The sequence below is a fragment of the Panulirus ornatus genome, chromosome 14 (genome assembly GCF_036320965.1).
Source record: "Panulirus ornatus isolate Po-2019 chromosome 14, ASM3632096v1, whole genome shotgun sequence".
Taxonomy (NCBI): domain Eukaryota; kingdom Metazoa; phylum Arthropoda; class Malacostraca; order Decapoda; family Palinuridae; genus Panulirus; species Panulirus ornatus.
Genome location: NC_092237.1, coordinates 47,790,561 through 47,811,709, shown reverse-complemented (window position 1 = coordinate 47,811,709; position 21,149 = coordinate 47,790,561). Strand labels below are relative to the sequence as shown.

Below are 21,149 nucleotides of genomic sequence, written 5' to 3'. Positions count from 1 at the left end.
ATCATAATAGGATGCTGAAAGGCTACAAAGAGACATAAATAAAGTCTAACTGGGCAATCGATAAAACCATGCTTTTCAATGGAGATAAGTTTCAACTCCTTAGGGATGGGAAAACTGAAGAAATAAAAAAACAATACAGAATACCATACAGACAAACGTCTCATCATATACAAGTTTAATGCTGTCACAGACCTATGAATTATAAAGTCAAACTATCTTACTTTCAGCAAACAACAAAAAAATGACTTCACAAAGAAGGATGGTAGGCTGGTTCCTGTGGACCTTCAAGAAAGGGAAGAAAACCAATGATATCATTCAATGTGCAAATTCTTTTATGAACTGAACATTGCTATGTTCTAACATCACCCTACAAGGCAGGCAAAATCATGGAATTAGAAAGTGCATGGAGATCTTTCACAGCCCATATTAATATGTGAATGGCTGAAATCTCTGAGGTGTATTCCCAGAAAGGCAGCTGGTATAGGCATATCATCATCCATATCAGTTAAATCCTAAAAGGTATGGTTCCCAACTTACACCTATTATCTTACCTTACTGGCATGAGAGGCAAGGAAGACTTTGTAAAATACTACCCTGAAATTCAAAGGTGAAATTTGCACAAAAAGAACACCTTGAACATCTGGGGCACAAGACTTTTCAACCCCTTGCCACCTATCATCAAAAAGAGCATGGGATGCACAGTATAGTAGTTTAAGGGTGCACTAGACAAGTACCTACAAAATGTACCCAGCCAGGAAGGCTGCGTGGGCCATATATAGGGACCCATGGCTTACAACAGCTTGGTCAACCAATGACCCAGCTCAACACCTTGGACTAAATCCAGGCTGTGGGGTTAGAAGAACCCGAAAAATTCACCAGGTAATCCTTGCGAGGCTGGTTTCCACACAGAAACTATAGGAAGCAGCATCCAGATATGTATAATGGGTCCAAGCCTTAGAGGAAGGGGCATACACAGACAACTCTTGACCAGTGATTGAAATAATGAGAGAGAGAGAGAGAGAGAGAGAGAGAGAGAGAGAGAGAGAGAGAGAGAGAGAGAGAGAGAGAGAGAGAGAGAGAGAGAGAGAGAGAGAGAGAGAGAGAGAGAGAGAGAGAGAGAGAGAGAGAGAGAGAGAGAGAGAGAGAGAGAGAGAGAGAGAGAGAGAGAGAGAGAGAGAGAGAGAGAGAGAGAGAGAGAGAGAGAGAGAGAGAGAGAGAGAGAGAGAGAGAGAGAGAGAGAGAGAGAGAGAGAGAGAGAGAGAGAGAGAGAGAGAGAGAGAGAGAGAGAGAGAGAGAGAGAGAGAGAGAGAGAGAGAGAGAGAGAGAGAGAGAGAGAGAGAGAGAGGAGAGAGAGAGAGAGAGAGAGAGAGTGGGGTGAGAGAGAGAGAGAGAGAGAGAGAGAGAGAGAGAGAGAGAGAGAGAGAGAGAGAGAGAGAGAGAGAGAGAGAGAGAGAGAGAGAGAGAGAGAGAGAGAGAGAGAGAGAGAGAGAGAGAGAGAGAGAGAGAGAGAGAGAGAGAGAGAGAGAGAGAGAGAGAGAGAGAGAGAGAGAGAGAGAGAGAGAGAGAGAGAGATGGCTTAGGTGAGGTAATACATGGAGTATTAATAAGATGAAAGGCTTTTGATTCCACTTTGCCTCATATAGAAGAGAAGAAAAGCCACTATATGCAAACAGTACTCCAAATTGTGATATCCACATTGGTGCTGACTTTTTTTAGTGCTCCTTCCTTATAAACCCTCATCTATCTTTCTACAAAACAAAAATCTGCAAAGTGGATTAAGAGTCCCGCACAAGAAAATATAACATGCACTAGTCTCTTCTCTCGGTGCACATCTCCAATTTGGTATCCCTTACTCCTTGCCCTTTTCCATTCTAAAATTTATTGAAAACTGCCCCACCGAGGGTATACTAAATGTCTAGAGCAGCCACAGTCAGCAGGTTAAATTTCACACTACAACTTCCCACCTCTCTCATAACTCATCATAATTCCCCATAAATTAAGACATTAAGTAACCATGGTGACATCAAACTATCTTGATGCACTTACACATTTATGAATAAAAATTCAGCAATAATGATAACATACCTGCTCCATGACTGATAAAGAAAATGGAACTGGTTGGTTTGTAACCTCATGCCATTTACTTCTTGGGAGAGAATCTACACGCTCCAAGACATAGCTAATGACTGAGGAGAATGGTGGTACTTGATATGTTGGGGTTCCATCTTTTGCTTCTTTGGATGCCTTGTACAACTGTCTCCGTGCCTCTAAACGTATGTCATCATGGCTAGTTTGAGATGATAATACAAATCATAATTCGGAAATTAATCACTACTACCAATATGATACTATAATTAACATATTCATAACACAAAATATTGCCTTACTTAATCAATAATGCATTTTAGTTTTTCATACTTATTCACCTTTTCCCATGTTAGTGAGAAAGTACTTGGAATAGAAGAAAGGCCACATTTGCTCACATCCATTCTCTAGCTGTATTTGCAATGTGCCAAAACTCTATCCATAACAAGGTCCCAGACCTTTACATGGTTTCCCCAGGTCTCTTCACATGCCCTGGTTTAGTACAGTGACAGCAAGTCGACATCAATATACCACACTGTTCCAGTCCACTCTATCCTATGCATGCCTTTCACTCTCCTGCATATTCAGGTCCTGATTGCTCAAAATCATTTTCACTCCATTCTTCCATTTCCAATTTAGTCTCCCCTTCTCCTTGTCCCCTCTACTTCTGACATATATATCCTTTTCCCTCCAATCTTCCATCTCCACTTTAATCTTCCCATTCTCTTTGTCCCCTCCACTTCTGACACATATATCCTGTTTGTCAACCTCTCCTCACTTATTTTCTCCACTTGTCCAAACTGTTTCAGCATCCCCTTCAGCTCTTTCAACCATACTTTTCACATTACCATGCTTCTCTTTTACTTACTTGATCAAACTACCTCACATAGCATACTGTCCTCAAACATTTCTCTTCTGAAACATCCACCTTTGTCCAAACATCCTCATCTATAACCCATGCCTAGCATCCATACATTGTTTGGACTACTAAATTTTCAAACATAACCATTTTTGTCCTCCTAGGTAACAAACTCCTTTCACCCATTTTACAATGTTACCAAAACCTTCATCCCTTCACCTAACCTTTGCTCACTTCCACTCCCGTGAATCCGTTTGCTGCCATGTCCACTCCCAAGCATCTAAAACACCTCACTTTCAGCAAATTTCTCCATTCAAACTCACACCTCAACTAACCTGCCCCTCTGTCATGAAAAAACTTATAACCTTGCTCTTACTTACACTCAACTTCCCCCTTTCACACAATATTCCAAACTCAGTCACCAAATTCTACTGTTTCTTACTTAAATCTGCCACCAGAGCTGTGGTGTAGCAGTTAGCATTCCTGACCGTAACACATTCACAGGCCATCCAAGATTGAGTGCATTGGTTCAAATCCTGGTTGCAGCAGTCAGTCCACAGTCAACCAAGCTGTTCATCAACCCTTACGGGTTGGTCGATAAAATGGGTGCCTGGCTCAGGTGTGGTTGAGAGAGCAGAAGAGGGTGTGTTGAAATGGTCTGGACACATGGAAAGAATAAGTGAGGAAAGATTGACAAGGAGGATATATGTGTCAGGGGTAGAGGGAATAAGGAGAAACGGGAGACCAAATTGGAGGTGGAAGGATGGAATGAAAAAGATTTTGAGTGATTGGTGGCCTGAATATAAATGAGGGTGAAAGACATGCAAGGAATAGGGTGAACTGGAACAATATGGTATACTGGGGTTAACATGCTGTCAATGGACTGAATCAAGGAATGTAAAGCATCTGGGGTAAACAATGGAGAGGTGTGTGGGGCCTGGATGTGGATAGGGAGCTGTGGTTTCAGTGCATTACACATGACAGCTAGAGACTGAGTATGAACGAATGTCGCCTTTTTTGTCTGTTTTCCTGGCGCTACTTCACTGAAGCATACGACAGGAATGGATGAAGGCAAGCAAATATGAGTATGTACATGTGTATATATGTATATATGTAAGAAAATAAACTCTAGATTCATATGGGTAAAAGTGAAAGTGGATGGAGAGAGATGGGTGATTATTGGAGCATATGCACCTGGGCATGAGAAGAAAGATCATGAGAGGCAAGTGTTTTGGAAGCAGCTGAGTGAGTGTGTTAGTGGTTTTGATGCACGAGACCGGGTTATAGTGATGGGTGATTTGAATGCAAGGGTGAGTAATGTGGCAGTAGAGGGAGTAACTGGTGTACATGGGGTGTTCAGTGTTGTAAATGGAAATGGAAGAGCTTGTAGATTTATGTGCTGAAAAAAAACTGGTGATTGGGAATACTTGTTTTAAAAAGACAGATATACATAAGTATACGTATGTAACTAAGATGGCCAGAGAGCATTATTGGATTACATTTTAACTGATAGGTGCGTGATAGAGAGACTTTTGGATGTTAATGTGCTGAGAGGTGCAACTGGAGGGATGTCTGATCATTATCTTGTGGAGGCAAAAGTGAAGATCTGTAGAGGTTTTCAGAAAACAAGAATGTTGGGGTGAAGAGAGTGGTGAGAGTAAGTGACCTTGGAAAGGAGACTTGTGTGAGGAAGTAACAGGAGAGACTGAGTACAGAATGGAAAAAGGTGAGAACAAAGGACGTAAGGGAAGTGGGGAGGAATGGGATGTATTTAGGGAAGCAGTGATGGCTTGCACAAAAATGCTTGAGGCATGAGAAAGCATGGGAGGTGGGCAGATTAGAAAGGGTAGTGAGTGGTGGGATGAAGAAGTAAGATTATTAGTGAAGGAGAAGAGAGAGGCACTTGGACAATTTTTGCAGGGAAATAATGCAAATGACTGGGAGATGTATAAAAGAAAGAGGCAAGAGGTCAAGAGAAAGGAGCAAGAGGTGAAAAAGAGGGCAAATGAGAGTTGGGGTGAGAGAGTATCATTAAATTTTAGGGAGAATAAAAAGTGCATAAGACAAGGGAACAAATGGGAACATCAGTGAAGGGGTATAATGGGGAGGTGATAACAAGTACTGATGATGTGAGAAGGAGATGGAGTGAGTATTTTGAAGGTTTGTTGAATGTGTTTGATGATAGAGTGGCAGATATAGGGTGTTTTGGTCGAGGTGGTGTGCAAAGTAAGGGGGTTCGGGAGAATGATTTGGTAAACAGAGAAGAGGTAGTAAAAGCTTTGCAGAAGATGAAATCTGGCAAGGCAGCGGGTTTGGATGGTACTACAGTGAAATTTATTAAAAACAGGGGTGACTGTATTGTTGACTGGTTGGTAAGGTTATTTAATGTATGTATGATTCATGGTGAGGTGCCAGAGGATTGGCGGAATGCTTGCATAGTGCCATTGTACAAAGGCAAAGGGGATAAGAGTGAGTGCTCAAATTACAGAGGTATAAGTTTGTTGAGTATTCCTGGTAAATTATATGGGAGGGTATTGATTGAGGGTGAAGGCATGTACAGAGCAGCAGATTGGGGAAGAGCAGTGTGGTTTCAGAAGTGGTAGAGGATGTGTGGATCAGGTGTTTGCTTTGAAGAATGTATGTGAGAAATACTTAGAAAAGCAAATGGATTTGTATGTAGCATTTATGGATCTGGAGAAGGCATATGATAGAGTTGATAGAGATGCTCTGTGGAAGGTATTAACAATATATGGTGTGGGAGGAAAGTTGTTAGAAGCAGTGAAAAGTTTTTATCGAGGATGTAACGCATGTGTACGTGTAGGAAGAGAGGAAAGTGATTGGTTCTCAGTGAATGTAGGTTTGCAGCAGGGGTGTGTGATGTCTCCATGGTTGTTTAATTTGTTTATGGTTGGGGTTGTTAGGGAGGTGAATGCAAGAGTTTTGGAAAGAGGGGCAAGTATGAAGTCTGTTGTGGATGAGAGAGCTTGGGAAGTGTCAGTTGTTGTTCGCTGATGATACAACGCTGGTGGCTGATTCATGTGAGAAACTGCAGAAGCTGGTGACTGAGTTTGGTAAAGTGTGTGAAAGAGGAAAGTTAAGAGTAAATGTGAATAAGAGCAAGGTTATTAGGTACAGTAGGGTTGAGGGTCAAGTCAATTGGGAGGTTAGTTTGAATGGAGAAAAACTGGAGGAAGTAAAGTGTTTTAGATATCTGGGAGTGGATCTGGCAGCGGATGGAATCATGGAAGCGGAAGTGAATCATAGGGTGGGGTAGGGGGCGAAAATCCTGGGAGCCTTGAAGAATGTTTGGAAGTTGAGAACATTATCTCCGAAAGCAAAAATGGGTATGTTTGAAGGAATAGTGGTTCCAACAATGTTGTATGGTTGTGAGGTGTGGGCTATGGATAGAGTTGTGCGCAAGAGGGTGGATGTGCTGGAAATGAGATGTTTGAGGACAATGTGTGGTGTGAGGTGGTTTGATCGAGTAAGTAATGTAAGGGTAAGAGAGATGTGTGGAAATAAAATGAGCGTGGTTGAGAGAGCAAAAGAGGGTGTTTTGAAATGGTTTGGGCACAATGAGTGAGGAAAGATTGACCAAGAGGATATATGTGTCGGAGGTGGAGGGAATGAGGAGAAGTGGGAGACCAAATTGGAGGTGGAAAGATGGAGTGAAAAAGATTTTGAGTGATCGGGGCCCGAACATGCAGGAGGGTGAAAGGCGGGCAAGGAATAGAGTGAATTGGAACGATGTGGTATACCGGGGTTGACGTGCTGTCAGTGGATTGAATCAGGGCATGTGAAGCGTCTGGGGTAAACCATGGAAAGTTGTGTGGGGCCTGGCTGTGGAAAGGGAGCTGTGGTTTCGGGCATTATTGCATGACAGCTAGAGACTGAGTGTGAACGAATGGGGCCTTTGTTGTCTTTTCCTAGCGTTACCTCACACACACGAGGGGGGAGGGGGATGGTATTCCATGTGTGGCGAGGTGGCGATGGGAATGAATAAAGGCAGACAGTGTGAATTGTGCATGGGTATATATGTATGTGTCTGTGTGTGTATATATATGTGTACATTGAGATGTATAGGTATGTATATTTGCGTGTGTGGACGTGTATGTATATACATGTGTATGGGGGTGGGTTGGGCCATTTCTTTTGTCTGTTTCCTTGCACTACCTCGCAAACGCGGGAGACAGCGACAAAGCAAAATATAATATATATAAAAAGTTTGTTGAGTATTCCTGGGAAATTACATGGTAGGGTATTGATTGAGAGGGTGAAGGCATGTACAGAGCATCAGATTGGGGAAGAGCAGTGTGGTTTCGGAAGTGGCAGAGGATGTGTGGATCAATATTTGCTTTGAAGAATGTATGTGAGAAATACTTAGAAAAGCAAATGGATTTGTATGTAACATTTATGGATCTGGAGATGGCATATGATAAGAGTTGATAGAGATGCTCTGTGGAAGGTATTAAGAGTATGTGGTGTGGAAGGCAGTGAGAAGTTTTTATCGAGGATGTAAGCATGTGTACGTGAAGGAAGCGAGGAAAGTGATTGGTTCTCAGTGAATGTTGGTTTGTGGCAGGGGTGCGTGATGTCTCTGGTTGTTTAATTTGTTTATGGATGGGGTTGTTAGGGAGGTGAATGCAAGAGTTTTGGAAAGAGGGGCAAGTATGCAGTCTGTTGTGGATGAGAGGCTTGGGAAGTGAGTCAGTTGTTTGCTGATGATACAGCTCTGGTGGCTGATTCAGGTGAGAAACTGCAGAAGCTGGTGACTGAGCTTGGTAAAGTGTGTGAAAGAAGAAAGCCGAGAGTAAATGTGAATAAGAGCAAGGGTATTAAGTTCAGTAGGGTTGAGGGACAAGTCAATTGGGAGGTAAGTTTGAATGGAGAAAAACTGGAGGAAGTGAAATGTTTTAAATATCTGGGAGTGGATTTGGCAGCGGATGGAACCATGGAAGTGGAAGTGAATTATAGGGTGGGGGAGGGGGCAAAAGTTCTGGGAACATTGAAGAATGTGTGGAAATCAAGAAAGTTATCATGGAAAGCAAAAATGGGTATGTTTGAGGGAATAGTGGTTCCAACAATGTTATATGGTTGCAAAGCGTGGGCTATAGATAGAGTTGTGCAGAGGAGGGTGGATGTGCTGGAAATGAGATGTTTGAGGACAATATGTGGTGTGAGGTGGTTTGAACGAGTAAGTAATGAAAGTGTTAGAGAGATGTGTGGTAATAAAATGAGTGGGTGAGAGAGCAGAAGAGGGTGTTTCGAAATGGTTTGGGCACATGGAGAGAATGAGTGAGGAAAGATTGACAAAGAGGATATAAGTATCAGAGGTGGAGGGAGTGAGGAGAAGTGGGAGACCAAATTGGAGGTGGAAAGATGGAGTGAAAAAGATTTTGAGTGATCGGGGCCTGAACATGCAGGAGGGTGAAAGGCGTGCAAGGAATAGAGTGAATTGGAATGATACGCTATACCGGGGTCGACGTGCTGTCAATGGATTGAACCAGGGCATGTGAAGCATCTGGGGTAAACAATGGAAAGTTCTGTGGGGCCTGGATGTGGAAAGGGAGCTGTGGATTCAGTGCATTATACATGAGAGCTAGAGACTGAAGGTGAACGAATGTGGCCTTTGTTGTCTTTTCCTAGCACTACCTCGCGCACATGTGGGGGGAGAGGGTTGTTATTTCATGTGTGGCGGGGTGGCAACGGGATTAAATAAGGGCAGACTGTGAATTATGTACATGTGTATATATGTATATGCTCATGTGTGTATATATATGTATACGTTGAGATGTATAGGTGTGTATATGTACGTGTGTGGATGTGTATGTATATACATGTGTATGTGGGTGGATTGGGCCATTCTTTCGTCTGTTTCCTTGCATTACCTCGCTAACGCAGGAGACAGCAACAAAGTATAATAAAAATATAAGTATATATGTTTACGTCTGTGTATGTATATGTTGCTAAGTCCACTCCCAGATATCTAAAACACTTTTCTTTCTCCAATTTTTATCCATTCAAACTCACATCCCAACTAACTTGTTCCTCACCCCTGCTGAACCTAATAACCTTGCTCTTATTCACATTTACTCTTAACATTCTCCTTTCACACACTTTTCCAAACTCTTTTATAACCCCCTAAACCTTCCTTGTGACCTCATGATGCTTTCTCTTGTACATATAAGCATTTGCACTCCTTTCCTGTAAGTAACATCCATATATCTCTCTTTTCTCCTTCACTAGCAACTTTACTTTGTCCTTGCACCACTCACTACTTTTTCTCACCTACCCAGCCCCCCCACATTATGCACTCCATGCACTTCTTTTGCACATGCCAGCACTGCTTCCCTAAATATCTTCCATTCTTCATCCAATCCCCTAGTCATTTCGGTTATGAGCATTAGTAGCACATTCAGACACAAATTCTTGCTTAACCTAGTGAACTAAAATTCATAATGCATTTTACTTATGGGTGTTACTAATAAGAATTTACCTGTCTCCTGTGGCCACCATGAGTATAAATCTAGAAGGCACATGGTCATGTGTGAACACAGATGCAGCATAATGAACAGCAGTTCGTCTCAGTTGAGCATTGTGATGTATCACATATTCAGACAGCAGGACACACAGCTCATCTTGGCTAGACATATTTAACTCTTTACAAACAGGTGAGACCATTGACAAAGCTTCCTGTACTGCCAGTAAAACATCTCCTTCTTCTTGTGTGAGTGCATTCATGAGGGTTTGTAGATAATGAAGCTGAGAGGGATGTGAAAGCAAAAGGCTTGGAAGTTTAACTGATAGTTTTGCCAAAGCACCATATGCTAAGGATCTTAGCCTTGCATCACATTTCTCCTCTTCAATAACCTTGACAACTCCACCAAAAAGTACACTTCCAACTGGAGCCAGCTTATCTTTATCAGCATTAAATGCCAAATGATGCAAAAATGTTACACCTTGCTGCTTTAATTTTGAATTAGAATTTTGACCCCACAGGCATTCAAAAAACACCTTAAGAGCAAGTGGGGCATAGTTACATGCTTCTTTAGACTTCAGAAGGTATGGCATGAGCTTTAACCGAATTCTTGTGTTTGCAGGATTTTTAAACTTATCAGCAGGAGTTTTATCTTTTGGCAACAGTGTACCCAGAAAAAGAACATATAGTGGTGCAATAACTGCACTACTGTTCCAGTCAATACTCCCATATATCCTTCTAAGCTGTAAATCTGCTGTATTTGCAACAGAAAATCTTGTATCGGCTGCACCAACGAGCAACTGTAAGACAACAGAAGAAGGGGGCAACACCTCTGAACTTAAGAACTTTATAATTGAAACTTTAAGTTTCTCTAAATCTTCAGGCTTAGGCGCTGTATCCCCTATGACTCGCTTGAAGCTATGAATACTCATTCCTGCTGGCACACCAGGAACAGGCGGACCATCTCCGTTGTCTTGAGCAGCATCATTTCCTCTTTGTTGAGATAGTGGTGTAGCACTGAAAAGACATTGAATAAGATGTAATCTTCATATAAAACAAGCAAAACAAAAACTTCACTGATTACCCAAATGATCTTCCCTCTTTAAAACGATGATCTACAGCAAATTTTTCCAAATTCAATTTCATTTCAGATCTTCACCATCCATAAAGTCCATTTGTTATAACTTTCAAAATTATCTTCACTGGATCATGTTTCATATATTTCATTTATCATTTTCAAAATTCTGCTTCTTCCCTCGACTTTTACCAATCCTAATAACATCTTTTCTAATATACCATGGAACGATTCATAAAATATCAGCACCTTCCTAAAAGGGAACCATGGGGATAGAAATATATATGCACAGAAAATGTCAGAGGCTTGGAAAAAAAAAAGAGCAAATTGATAATTCCTTTCAAGCCAAATAATGAGTAATAAATCATGACCACTCTCACAACAAGAGACAGAAAAGCAATGATGAAGATTTTCATTATATATATGAGAAGCAAAATAGAAAACTGCCGTGATGGACAGTTACCAATAAAACAGATGGAGAGAAACAAATTGGAAAGAATACAAAAACACTTCATATGTAATACAGCTATAATGATGATCTGGAGTACATGAATTATCACATGAAGCAGAAAGAAATTGAACTCTGCAGTCTAAGAATTGGGGATCTGAGGTACATGAATTATCACATGAGGCAGAAAGAAACTGAACTCTGTACTCTAAGAAATAGGAGACATAAGATCACAGGACAATATATGGATGACAGCACTGGGGGTACAAAGAGTAATGTTTTACATATTAAAGCATCTCAGCAAGGAAGGTACAGAATTAACAAGTCAAGAGTAATTCCTGGGAATACATCAAAAAGATATAAGACAAAAAGTAATATTGAATATTGAAAGATTATTCAATGCATTACTAGTTGAAATAAGAAATATGCTTCGTGGAGGATGTCAATCCCTGATGAATCTCAAACAGACAATTATTCAATGGACACTTTGGTAGGTATATACAGGTACACCACTGGTTTTCAGGCACTCTTGGTTCCAAAGCCTTACCAAATTAACCATTTTGTCGGACCAACCATGGTTACTTGATAATAATTCATCAACACACCTCAGAGCCACTAATTATATATCTCCCATGTGTCTAAAGTATACCATGGACTGCTATTAAATGTAAATTAAATGAATAAATTAAATACAATATACACCTGCTCAGGACTGAGGTGCTTGTTAGCTAGGAGTTTCGCAAATGCGTCCACATACTCGATAGCTCCTTCGTGGTTTGCAGACCGCTTTTCTCTGCACACTTTATCAATGGAAACTACATGACGCTTCTTGAATCTTTGAATCCATCATGCTCATATAGTAATTTAAGTTCTTTATGGAACAACTTAGCCTAGTCCATTATCATGCTACCTGACAGGTCCACTCCATCACTCTGATGCTGTCGAAACCATTCCATCATCACTCGATCGTGGTCAGTATTCTTATCATCTTTCATAGTTTTTCTAATCGTCATTTGCTTCTTGGAATCAGTGTGCATTGAATTTCAATATATTCTTTCTTTGCTTCTTTATATCATAAACAGTTGAAGAACCAATACTGTAGATGTCACAGAGCTTACGCACCAAAACACCATGGTCCATTTTTTTCACCAGTTTTACTTTATCTTGTATTGATATGGACTGGTGTTTACGTTTGACACCACGACTGACCCTCTCATATGTCTTAGAAGCCTTTTCTTTTCTTTTCTTTTAAACTATTCGCCATTTCCCGCGTTAGCGAGGTAGCGCTAAGAACAGAGGACTGGGCCTTTTTTTGGAATATCCTCAACTGGCCCCCTCTGTTCCTTCTTTTGGAAAATTTAAAAAAAAAAAAAAAAAAAAAACGAGAGGGGAGGATTTCCAGCCCCCCGCTCCCTCCCCTTTTAGTCGCCTTCTACGACACGCAGGGAATACGTGGGAAGTATTCTTAATCCCCTATCCCCAGGGATAATAGCTACAGTTAAAGTTACGCAAAATAAGCTATGAATCTCACAGAAGTGCAGCATCACCACCATCAAGTGCAGTGTAAAGAATGTAAATAAGCATGCCCTACACACAACGTCATCTGTGGCCGCCCAGTAAACTAGTCTAGTAGCCGCGATAATTTCAAGTTCCCTAACGTAATTTTGTCTGGACTAAAGAAGGTAACGAACCATCAGTTACCAGAAAATCAGTGGTGTACCTAAAGTATACTTTAACAAGCAAGACATATACTTACCTATTGGTAATCACCTCTATATTCTGAATGGAGAGGACGTTTTACACTTGTGGGACCCAATCTCTTGAATGGCCTCTAATAAATATGTAACTTTTAAATTTCAGCATGCTGTCTGCATCAACCACATCATAAGTAATTTCGTTCCATTCATACACCGCTCTAACAATAAGTATAAAAGTACTTTTTTGCATCTTTCTTAAAAAGCATCTTGCTTGATTTCATTTTCTCTGGATGTTCTATCCCTGCATCTCTCAAAGAACTGTTCACTGTCTGATTTAAGAACTTAAAGGTATTGATCAGGTTACCAATAACCCTTTTCTCTACCAAGACTGGCAAATTTTGGGCCTCTAGCTATTTCCTAAAACTCAGCTCTCTTAATATTGGTACAATCGTTGTTGCTCTCATTGGACCTTCTTTATTATTTCTTCATGCTTCTTTAAGTGTGGGGAGCAAAACTGGAGAAACATATTCCAGTTTTGGCCTGATGTATAATATTAGCGGTCTTGCTAAATATTATCCTATTTGCTAGTGGATAGCAGGTCTCCTGAACTATTCTCCTAAAGTGTGACTACGGCAACACATTACGGATGATATCAACCCGTCCTTCTCACATAGAGTCCTTATTACTTTACATTTAACCACGTATCAGACCATTTTTGGAGTATGTCAGGGTCCCCTTCTGCAGCAAAAACTTTTTTGGCATGTAATACATTGCCATCAACTTGGGAATAGTATGTGCACCACATGCTTGGGAAGTTACTAATTCAAAATAAACTTTCATACAATATCAATTAGTGAGGATGTGTCTGTAAAAGTATGAGTGCTATCAATTTCATCATTTAGCCAGTATCACCTAAGTGATTCCTGATCTAGAATGAACACATAATACTCTATTGATGCCTGAATAGTTTGGATGAGGGATATTTGTGCCACTTGAACAAAGGCCTACTGTGACATAATAAGCCTTAGCCACTGGGAACAAATTGGTGTCAATCTGAAAGCACCTGAGGCCACTAATGACCATGCTAGTGCATAATTCCCTCCACTAACACATGAAAGGATATGTCAAGTCATGAGGCAAAGAACTAATATGCTAACCAATTATCCTGCCAATTCCCACCTTGTTAAGTGTGTGGGAACAATGAGACAATGAATGCCGTTACTGAAGTTGGAAGCCATCAAAGTAGGCCTACCACATTATTTGCCATGATCCACAATCATGAGTGCTAAGCAGAAGGATAACAAAGTGATTAATGACTGCAATGAAGCTACTAGATTGCACTAGGAAAGATGATCAACTGCAACCAGTGGCCAGGGTGATGCGGTAATTTTCAAAAAATTCTTCAAGATGACATTTCCATCTTTAACATAGGAGGATCATAATAACTTTGCTTTTTTCAATCAACTAGGAAGCATACCTACCCCTCTCCAAGACCCTTGCACTTAACTCCCTCACTATCCCATCCATAAGTACAATTAACAGCCATTTTTTTTTGGTGTACTAAAATCATTTAATACAGTTTATTGCCTGTGTTCCAAAAACAGATTATATCAATCTTCCAAAGACCTCTTGCTCCAAAACATTTAGGACCTGTGATATTTGAGTGTAGCTTCACATGTATGGCTTTTGTAACATCATTTACCACTAAGCAAGATGTTCCCCCACCTGTAATGTCAGATCATCCCTTGAACAAAAGATCATGGTTTCAAAAAACCACTATCTCAAGTACAGTATGTACAAAACTTATTTCCTTTGGGTGAAACAAATGCACTTCTCTGAAGGAAACATGAAAAAATATCCTAAACTTGGTCATACATTTTTAGAGTGACCCAACTAAACTGTAGACTTAATTCTGAGAAGCATACAGTTCCAGATATGAGAAATTCAAATGAGGAGGAAATAAATAAACATACACAAAGACACTTAATGAGACCAATACCCTATCCCTTGTAGATTATACAGAAGACATCTCTGAATTTTTTTTTTTTTTTTTTTTTTGCCGCTGTCTCCTGCGTTTGCGAGGTAGCGCAAGGAAACAGACGAAAGAAATGGCCCAACCCACCCCCATACACATGTATATACATACGTCCACACACGCAAATATACATACCTACACAGCCTTCCATGGTTTACCCCAGACGCTTCACATGTCCTGATTCAATCCACTGACAGCACGTCAACCCCGGTATACCACATCGATCCAATTCACTCTATTCCTTGCCCTCCTTTCACCCTCCTGCATGTTCAGGCCCCAATCACACAAAATCTTTTTCACTCCATCTTTCCACCTCCAATTTAGTCTCCCACTTCTCCTCGTTCCCTCCACCTCCAACACATATATCCTCTTGGTCAATCTTTCCTCACTCATTCTCTCCATGTGCCCAAACCATTTCAAAACACCCTCTTCTGCTCTCTCAACCACGCTCTTTTTATTTCCACACATCTCTCTTACCCTTACGTTACTTACTCGATCAAACCACCTCACACCACACATTGTCCTCAAACATCTCATTTCCAGCACATCCATCCTCCTGCACACAACCCTATCCATAGCCCACGCCTCGCAACCATACAACATTGTTGGAACCACTATTCCTTCAAACATACCCATTTTTGCTTTCCGAGATAATGTTCTTGACTTCCACACATTCTTCAAGGCTCCCAGAATTTTCGCCCCCTACCCCACCCTATGATCCACTTCCGCTTCCATGGTTCCATCCGCTGCCAGATCCACTCCCAGATATCTAAAACACTTCACTTCCTCCAGTTTTTCTCCATTCAAACTCACCTCCCAATTGACTTGACCCTCAACCCTACTGTACCTAATAACCTTGCTCTTATTCACATTTACTCTTAACTTTCTTCTTCCACACACTTTACCAAACTCAGTCACCAGCTTCTGCAGTTTCTCACATGAATCAGCCACCAGCACTGTATCATCAGTGAACAACAACTGACTCACTTCTCAAGCTCTCTCATCCCCAACAGACTTCATACTTGCCCCTCTTTCCAAAACTCTTGCATTCACCTCCCTAACAACCCCATCCATAAACAAATTAAACAACCATGGAGACATCACACACCCCTGCCACAAACCTACATTCACTGAGAACCAATCACTTTCCTCTCTTCCTACACGTACACATGCCTTACATCCTCGATAAAAACTTTTCACTGCTTCTAACAACTTGCCTCCCACACCATATATTCTTAATACCTTCCACAGAGCATCTCTATCAACTCTATCATATGCCTGAAATATCTCTGAAATACAAATAATAAATAAAAACTGCTATGCAAGTTCTTAACTTTTTCTGGTTCGGGAGCACAGTTTTCCTGAAAATAAATTTTTTCATTTAAAAAATCCTTTTGGAACTCATTTTTTTCATTAAGAATTATTTAAAACACAAATTAATCTTATACCTCTACAAAAATATACTGACCCATAAGGAAGAAGTACCAAATCTAACATAAAGTCCAGAAGCAGCTTAGCAACTCCTGGCCTCTCTCGCAGACCAAACAGTGAGGCAGTTTTCTCAGCAGTCTCTGGGATCTTCATATGACCAAACACTGGCACCATCAACAGCAGAAGACTTGAGGAATGTAACAAATATTTCAATTAAATTGAAAAAATTATCACATCATTAAAAGTTTTATACATCATTCAGTAAATATCTATCATCTCCAGGTCTTTCAATTATTCTACTAATAGTATACCACATATCTGATTAAGCTCTAAACTTTTCATGATATAACAGCTACCTGTCTTGGTGCTGAGCTGGTTTGCCTTCCAAACTGTTGAGCATTGATGGTAAAAGTTCCACTTGTTTGTTGAGGTCTAGCCTTGGATATCCCATCTTAATGTAAATAATAGAGAAATTCTGCAAAAAATTTATACATTACACCACTATTCTAGGATCATTATTGTGCACTGCTTTCCTAAATCATAAGAAACAAGAAATTGGCTGAAGCAAGTGAATGTTTCAGTGTTGAAATTATTTTTTTTTTTTTTTTTTTTTTTTTTTTTTTTATACTTTGTCGCTGTCTCCCGCGTTTGCGAGGTAGCGCAAGGAAACAGACGAAAGAAATGGCCCAACCCCCCCCCCCATACACATGTACATACACACGTCCAGACACGCAAATATACATACCTACACAGCTTTCCATGGTTTACCCCAGACGCTTCACATGCCTTGCTCCAATCCACTGACAGCACGTCAACCCCTGTATACCACATGACTCCAATTCACTCTATTTCTTGCCCTCCGTTCACCCTCCTGCATGTTCAGGCCCCGATCACACAAAATCTTTTTCACTCCATCTTTCCACCTCCAATTTGGTCTCCCTCTTCTCCTCGTTCCCTCCACCTCCGACACATATATCCTCTTGGTCAATCTCTCCTCACTCATTCTCTCCATGTGCCCAAACCATTTCAAAACACCCTCTTCTGCTCTCTCGACCACGCTCTTTTTATTTCCACACATCTCTCTTACCCTTACGTTACTTACTCGATCAAACCACCTCACACCACACATTGTCCTCAAACATCTCATTTCCAGCACATCCATCCTCCTGCGCACATCTCTATCCATAGCCCACGCCTCGCAACCATACAGCATTGTTGGAACCACTATTCCCTCAAACATACCCATTTTTGCTTTCCGAGATAATGTTCTCGACTTCCACACATTTTTCAAGGCTCCCAAAATTTTCGCCCCCTCCCCCACCCTATGATCCACTTCCGCTTCCATGGTTCCATCCGCTGACAGATCCACTCCCAGATATCTAAAACACTTCACTTCCTCCAGTTTTTCTCCATTCAAACTCACCTCCCAATTGACTTGACCCTCACCCCTACTGTACCTAATAACCTTGCTCTTATTCACATTTACTCTCAACTTTCTTCTTCCACACACTTTACCAAACTCAGTCACCAGCTTCTGCAGTTTCTCACATGAATCAGCCACCAGCGCTGTATCATCAGCGAACAACAATTGACTCACTTCCCAAGCTCTCTCATCCCCAACAGACTTCATACTTGCCCCTCTTTCCAGGACTCTTGCATTTACCTCCTTTACAACCCCATCCATAAACAAATTAAACAACCATGGAGACATCACACACCCCTGCCGCAAACCTACATTCACTGAGAACCAATCACTTTCCTCTCTTCCTACACGTACACATGCCTTACATCCTCGATAAAAACTTTTCACTGCTTCTAACAACTTGCCTCCCACACCATATATTCTTAATACCTTCCACAGAGCATCTCTATCAACTCTATCATATGCCTTCTCCAGATCCATAAATGCTACATACAAATCCATTATGTTGAAATTATGTATAACCAATACAACATGAACAGCTGAATAACCAATAAAACTAGCTTTCAAAGTATAAAGGACTGTTTATGGATATTCTTGAACTGTGCTCAGTGATTCTAAGTCTAACCATTTACGTAAGCTCTTGAATGAAGCAAATGACCTTCACACAATAAATCATCTATTCTGTTATTACTGTTAGTTACTACCTCCATACCTCTCAATATCTAAAAATTCACTATGTGGATCTCATCAGAAAAACTCAAATCTTCAAAATTTCACAATAATTAATCAAATCATAAATTCTTTTGCAGCAATTATAAAAAACTCATCCTGTTCGCAAAGAAACTGGGCAATTGTCTGCTCGTCCCTTAGGTCTCTGCTTGGGAGGATGCCCAACCGAATAATGATATAAAATGACCATATATATATAGCATACCCTTATGTATATTTATTTATTCTTTTTTTACATTGGGGGCTCCAGTCATGGACAAAAGTCCACATCAAGGCTGGACCTTAATTGAAATATATAGGTAAAAAAAAAAGGGGGGTACTTACAACTTTTTAAGGAAGTGAAAAACCTATTTCTTAAAATATGTGAGGCCATAGTTATTGGGAAATACACAATAGGGTAAAGATTTCCAAAGCTTTCAGGTGTAGGGTAAGAAAAAGTTTTCAAAACATCCCACCCAAAATTTGCCAACAGCCACTCGGTAATCATGTGATGCAACAGTTGGCCGAGTATTGCGTAGTCTGGCTAGTGGTGGTCAAGTGTCAGGCCTGCCACTGCTGGCCAACTGTGACACAAGCCACTACAGGTCAAGCATGAGACCTGACACAACTAGCTAAGTGTGAATTCTGCCACTAATGGCTGAGTGAGAGACTAGACCTGCCACTACAAGCCAAGTATGAGTCCTGTCAGTACTTGTCAAGTGTGCTACCTGCCACTAATGGCCAAGCATGATACTTGCCACTGGCTGAGTTTGAAACCTACCACTATCGGCAAAGAGTGACACCTGCCACTAATGGCTGATTGTGAGACCTACCACTATTAGCCAGGTGTGACACCTGCCACCAATGGTTGAGTGTGACACCTGCCATTACTGGTCATGTGTGACACCTGCCACTACTGGTCAAGTGTGGCACCCGCCACTAGTGGCCAAGTGTGAGACCTGCCGCTACTGGCTGTGATAAACACCATCAATCTTTCACTCCTAGATACAAGTTTTCTTTCTGATTCCCTGGAAATTATCTGTTTTCTGCACTCTGCTTGCTACCAATAATTGACATGAGAATATATTAAACAGTGTACCTCATTTTGGAAACAAATATCAATAAGTGTATACTGCCAATACTCTCACTGTCTTGTTCATATACACCAGCATTACAGCTTTATCATCTTTATTTTTCTTTATGCATAATAAATGTGTGTTTATACCTGCACCAGGAGGAGGGTACTCCCAGCCATGGTGCAGCTGCTGCCCAGGGTTAAAGTTCTTATTAAAAGCACAAAATTTTCCTCTGTTGCCTTGCTGTGCATCATGGGTAGTCACTGAACTCAGATCGGTTGTTATCGTACCTTAACTCAAGTGATTAGCTTATTGTACCCTCTTGGTTTTATAAATTACTGCACTCAATCTGTTAAGTAACGATGCTTTGGAAGTTATCAAGATCAACCAGTTTAACAATTATCCTCACGTAGCTGAGACATTATACTCAAGCGGCTATTCTGTAATCATAATTACGTGTTTGAATTATCGTGCTTTGGCTCTTAGGCCATCATATTCACCAAGCCATCATATTCTGGGAGTAAATCAAATGATAAGATATTCACTTCAGTTTGTGAGTATCTGTCAAAGCAACAGGGGACTTGTCAACAACACTTTCTACAGAAAGAGGTGTATACCTGTACAGTTTGTGTGTGCAAGCCAACCACACAAGAATTAATCATGACACCACCTTTCCTTATACTGTACAGAAGAACTGTGGCATTCTCTTACATCTTTTGTTTCTCCCTCTCCCTCTTCCTCTAACCAAGTTAGGTTCACAAAATACTTGATGAATTCAAATAATCCTTCCTGTCTTTCTCCTTAAACTTATTACCTTGACCTTCATCCAAAGTAACAATGACTAGGGGGCATGCTTTTGACCATGTCATGTCAGCTATTACTGATAATAATACAAATGCTTAAAAAAGTAGTAATTACTTGTATGTGTTGTATGGGGAGACTTTTACACTTATGGGGCCCCAATCTCTTAAGTACTTTCTGACAACCATTTAAACTTTTGTTTGCTGCCCAAATCTACCACATCCTCTTTCAACTTATTCCAATCCTCTTTCAGTTTATTCCATTCATCCAACGCATACTAAAAAGGTACTTTTCTACATATATTTTAAATAAATTCTCCCTCTTCCTCAAATGAAGTCAGGTTCACATAAACACCTGATGAATTCAAATAATCCTTCCTCACACCAGTCATCTTAAACTTCATCCAAAATAACCTTGATTGGGGCATGCCTTTGCCTATGTTATTCCACTCATGCATGAGTGCATGTGTGTGTGTGTGTGTGTGTGTGTGTGTGTGTGTGTGTGTGTGTGTGTGTGTGTGTGTGTGTTGGAGAGAAATGATTCCTGATGGATTAATGAGAAGGAAAGTTTCTAAATATATTTTGACTAGCTAATAGAAAGAGGAAGGAAGAAACCACGCTGGGGCAAATATATAACAATACAACACCCTCAGTTTTTGGAAGCTGACTTTATGATGATTATAGGAAGTTTCCAAGATAAAGTGTAGAATATAGGAATGTTTAATATGGTTATGTTATTGCAAGGCACATCTATGGTGTTTTGAAACTGAACATAGGGAAATGAGTGTCATTTAAAAAGATGTATTGGTAGATATCATTTCCTGGCAGTAATGAATTCAACCAGATTACTACTTCCCCATTCCAAGATGTTGCATAGGCACAAAGAATGACAAGAAATAAGTTTGGTGTGAGAAAGATGAGTACATACATATCAGAGGGATGAGAGGAGGGAAGGAGAGTTAAAATGTTAGCAGTGGAATCATAAGAATAAGAATGAACAGAATTAAGAAGTGTGCAGAGATCATTCACAGAGA

The 21,149-nt window shown here is 40.6% G+C and overlaps 1 protein-coding gene across 1 annotated transcript in view; it reads right to left on the bottom strand.

Annotated features, from left to right (window-relative positions):
- Positions 1–21,149, bottom strand: part of LOC139753382 (proteasome adapter and scaffold protein ECM29) — a 130,711-nt gene that overhangs the window by 90,352 nt on the left and 19,210 nt on the right. The window contains exons 4-7 of the mRNA XM_071669814.1: positions 16,465–16,583; positions 16,146–16,295; positions 9,441–10,439; positions 2,086–2,287 (exon numbers count right to left, since the gene is read on the bottom strand). Coding sequence (XP_071525915.1) covers positions 2,086–2,287; positions 9,441–10,439; positions 16,146–16,295; positions 16,465–16,583 — 1,470 coding nt within the window. The remainder of the gene's footprint in view (positions 1–2,085; positions 2,288–9,440; positions 10,440–16,145; positions 16,296–16,464; positions 16,584–21,149) is intronic.